Genomic DNA, 4,799 nt, shown 5'->3' on the forward strand with positions numbered 1-4,799 from the left:
ATATAAACAGAACATTGCTAAACTATGCAAAGGACATAAAGGAAAGAGAAAAGCAATATAGGATTATTAGTGTCTGATGAAATTGGGAGTGCCTCAGGAGCACCGTGGTGAGAGTAACTCAATAAACCTAAGCTCCCTGTGGGAGGAATAAGAATAAACCAATGTTATCTAACACGTCAGATTGAAAAATATAAACTGACCTAATATACTCGGAACACCAGGCCCAAAAGGCTGAAGTGAAATCAGTGGTCAGTGTCAGCTTGGTTCCTTCTCTACGACTAACGCTTACGGAAAGGGACCTCAGAGGGGAAAGGCATTCTGATCACGTGCTTCTTCAGCCTGGCCTTGGGGGTATTTTCTTTTTAATTTAAAAGGATCAACTGCTCTTGGTCAGGCTGGGGAAAAGGAAGCATCACTGAGGTGAAAAATATTGGGATAAGGGTGGGGGGGCAGAAGAGAAGGGGGCTTTAACTACCAAACTCTCTCATGACACGCTAAGATTAGATTGACTTCAGCTGTCCTTAGAATTCCTCATTATCCGGAGCAGGCACTTGAGTTTTGGCTCTCTTGTACATAGCTGCATTCCAAGCGAGAGCCCTGCATGAGGCACGGTTTAGAAAAAGAGAAGTGCTTATACCTGGAATTGATACTCTTCCAAGTAATTTTTGAGTCTTGTCGGTAAAGGCAGTTCCCGGATGTTGCTGGTACATTTGTTAATGGCCAGTCTACAGAGATGCTGCAGCGGTACCGTAGACGCGTAGAGCGGTTGGGTCAGGTAAAGGTGGACGCTGCCGGTCCCCAACGCTTCGGGGCCCGTCCGCTTCTCCTTGCTCATCTGCACGTAGTAGTCAACCAGATGAACCACACCATCAAACTGCTTCAGCCGGGACTGGATACAGACGAAAGAGTCCAATCGGAACGTCCCATTGTGGTACTCGATGCGCAGATTAGTCGGGCCCGCGGATGTCTTGACAGATATGGTTAGGAGGTAGCCTGAATGAGAACTGTCTCGGATCAAGAAAGTTCCTTCGCGGGCCTCTTTTAATTTCTCATTGGCTTCGAGAACAGTCAGACGTCCCCAGTACCAACCAGTTTGCCGGAGTTCCCGCAGGGCCTGGGCCAGGCGCGCCTGTTCGAGGGGCGGCTCCTCGGCCGCGCCCGCGCTGCTCCGGGTCCCGGCCGCCCCCTCCCCGGAGGGCTCGCGGCTCGGCAGGGACATGGGAGAAGCTTCCCCGGGTCAAAGACAGGTGGCCGTCGGCGCGGGAGGCGGAGGGGGGCGCGCGTCCTGCCCGGCCAGGAAGCGGGAAGCCCTAGCGGGGTCCCCGGACGGTGCGGGAGCGGGAGAAGACTGCGGGGGCGCAGCTGCTTCCCCCTCCCCGGCTCCCCAAGGGTCCACCGTAGAGTCCCTACGAAGACGCGCTCACCCACAGTTTGTCTGGCAGCAGCCCGGACCCGAGCTCCTCCGGCCGCGGGTCTTCAGGGTGGGGGATGCTCCGGCTGTGCGCTGGGAACCCCGGCTGCACCCTGTCTGCAGCCCGCGCCAGCGCCCGAGGCGGCTCGGCCGAGGAGGCTCATGCTTCACCCGCCCCCAATGCACCCCGCACCCCGCCCCGCCCCTCCCGAGAGCCGTAGCCGGGGTGACCAGACTTGGCAAGAGTTCCCCTCTACTGAGTTGTTTTTTTTTTTTTACATTGATCATTTTTGTTGTTGTTGAATCACGGTGATAGTTACAAAGCTTTCCTGATCGGGTTTGAGTCAATGTTTCAACACCTATTCCTTCACCAATGTGCACTTCCCACCACCAATATCCCCACCCCACCCCCACCCTGCCCCAATGGGAGGCACTTTTATTCTTCTCTTTCTATTTGGCGGCATTATGGTTTGCAATACAGATGCTGAGAGGCCATCATATTTGGTCCTTTATTCACTTTCCGCACAAATCTCATTCAGAGCCATCCCTGCCAACTGTCATTGTCATAATGGTCCCTTCTCTAGCCCAACTGCCCTCTCCCACAACCCTTGAGGCAGACTTCCAACCGTGGGCCAATCCTTCTGGCCCTTGTTTCTACTGTCCTTGGGTGTTAGCCTCAGACTATGACATTATTTAAATCCCACAGATGAGTCCAATGCCTATGTCTATCCCTCTCCTTCTTACTTATTTCACTGGGCATGATATTCTCATGTCCATCCATTTATAAGAGAATTTCATGACTTCATTTTTGTCTAACAGCTGTATAGTATTCCATTGTGTAGCTGTACCAACAAGTCACCTGTTCTCGGGTGCTCAGGTTGTTTCCAGATTCTGGCTATTATGCTTCAAGGAACATACAAGTGCAGATGTCATTTCTGCTGTTGTGTTTTTGCAACCTGGGGCTATATTCCCAGAAGTGGGTCATATGGAATCTCAGTTTCTAGTTTTTTGAGGAATGTCCATATTGTATTCAAAAAGACTGGCTCAGTCGGTATTTCTACCAACAATGAATGAGAGTCCCTTTCTCCCCCCATCCAGGCCAGAACTGGCTATTCTTTCTTTTTCTTGTTTTTTTTTTTTGGCTTTCTGGGTCACACCCGGTGATGTACAGGAGTCATTCCTGGCTCTGCACTCAGGAACCACCCCTGGCAGTGCTCAGGGGGCCATATGGGATGCTGGAAATCGATCCTGGGTCGGCCACGTGCAAGGCAAATGCCCTACCCACTGTGCTATCGCTCCAGCCCCAGCACTGGTTATTCTTATTCTTTTTGATGTGTGCCAGTCTCTGTGATATAAAGTGATATCTCATTGTTGTTTTGATTTGCATCTTCCTAATGATCCATTAAGTTTTGATGTGCTTACTATCCTTAATGTCTCTGTCAGCTAAAACAATGGTCCACATGTTGGCAACAAGGAGTGATATTGCACTGGTTAAATGGCCAGCCTGTGAACTCCTGGGGGGCTGCCCAGGCAACCCCAAAGCTTGCACAGTTCTTGTGTGTCTAACTCATTCTCTGCAACCAATGCCAGCTGGATAGAGGTCAAAGCTGCCAATCCTGGGGCTGGACCGATAGCACAGCGGGTAGGGCATTTGCCTTGCATGCAGCCGACCCGGGTTCGATTCCCAGCATCCCATATAGTCCCCTGAGCACCGCCAGGGGTAATTCCTGAGTGCAGAGTCAGGAGTAACTCCTGTGCATCGCCTGGTGTGACCCAAAAAGCAAAAAAAAATGTGTTTGTCAAGGAGGCAGGCTCAGGGATTGGGAGGGAATCTGGGGACATTGGTGGAGGGAAGTTGACATTGATGGTAGGATCGCTATTGGAATAATTTATGCCTGAAACTCACCTGTAAATAACTTTGTAAATCATGGTGCATTAATTAAAAATAAAATCATACAAATAAATAATTGAGGGTTGGGCCATACTTGGTGATGCTTACTCCTGGCTCTGTGTTCAGGGATCAATCTTAAAAATATCTTTATTAATCTTGTAGAGGGCAACCATAAGCAGCATGAGAGAATACCGTAATCAGTGTTAATATGCTGAGAAGTTTTTCCTGTCTTTTAAAGAAGATCCTTCTAGCAAAGCTGGTTTCAAGGGTATAAATTCTCTAATTGTTGCCTTTCTATGGAACTCTGTAATCATCCCCTTAAATCTGAATGATAATCTAGCTGGATAGAGTATTCTTGGTGATGTGTTCATTGCATTGAGTTTTTGGATTATATCCCAACATTCTCTTCTGTCTCACAGAGTTTCATTTGATAGATCGACTGTGACTCTTAAGGGCTTTACTTTGTATGTAAGTTTTTTATTTTATCTTGCTGCTTTCAACATTCTGTCTTTGGATTTTATCATTATGATTATAACGAGTCTTGGAGTTTTTCTATTTTGGTCCATTTTTCCTGAGATTATTTGGATCTCTTGGACCTGGGTGCCTATACTCCTCAACTCTGGGAAATTCTTTTTTTTTTCTTTTTGGGTCACACCCGGCGATGCACAGGGGTTGCTCCTGGCTCTGCACTCAGGAATTACCCCTGGCGGTGCTCAGGGGACCATATGGGATGCTGGGAATCGAACTCGGGTCGGCCGCGTGCAAGGCAAACACCCTACCCGCTATACTATTGCTCCAGCCCAACTCTGGGAAATTCTTATCTATGATTTCTTTAGTGGTTCTTCATCAAATTCACCTTCCTGTTCTTCAGGGACTCTGATGTTTCTTTTATTTATTTATTTATTGCTTTTTGGGTGACACCTGGCAATGCTCAGGGGTTACTCCTGGCTCTGCACTCAGGAATTACTCCTGGCCGTGCTCAGGAGACCATATGGGATGCTGAGAATCGAACCTAGTTTGGTCGCGTGCAGGGCAAACATCCTACCCACTGTACTGTCACTTCAGCCCATGATGATTCTTACATTGTTCTTTCTGACCTCATTCCATAGTTCTCTGATGTTCTGTTTATTTCCTTCCAAACTTTTTACATCATCTCTTGTTTTCTAGAGGTTTCCTGTATCTCATCTTGGAGATGAGATCTTGATCTTTTCCTCAGTTGCTGTTATTATGATGCTGAGATGTTTTATTGAGTTTTTAAGATCAGGAGATATGGAGGTGGGCCAGCTGTATTGCATATAAGTTTTCTTATGGTTAGTGCTTGTAGAATATACTATTTACCAATTCTTTTACATTCAACCTCTAGTTAAATTCTTTGTAAGTTGTACATAGTCGGGTTTTATTTTCAGCCTGTCTGAAATTATGCCCTTTTGATTGGTACAGTTTGTTAATTCGCCATTTAAAAAAACTTGAAATATAAGTGGCATAAAATATTCCATT

General features: G+C 47.4%; 1 protein-coding gene across 1 annotated transcript; it reads right to left on the reverse strand.

Annotated features, from left to right (window-relative positions):
• Positions 1–631: 631 nt before the first annotated feature.
• On the reverse strand, positions 632–1,219 carry LOC101550910 (suppressor of cytokine signaling 2-like). The gene has a single exon (XM_055123119.1). It carries the CDS (start codon positions 1,217–1,219, stop codon positions 632–634), a length of 588 nt encoding a protein of 195 aa, XP_054979094.1.
• Between the last annotated feature and the right edge of the window lie 3,580 nt (positions 1,220–4,799).

This window comes from Sorex araneus, chromosome X (genome assembly GCF_027595985.1).
Source record: "Sorex araneus isolate mSorAra2 chromosome X, mSorAra2.pri, whole genome shotgun sequence".
Taxonomy (NCBI): domain Eukaryota; kingdom Metazoa; phylum Chordata; class Mammalia; order Eulipotyphla; family Soricidae; genus Sorex; species Sorex araneus.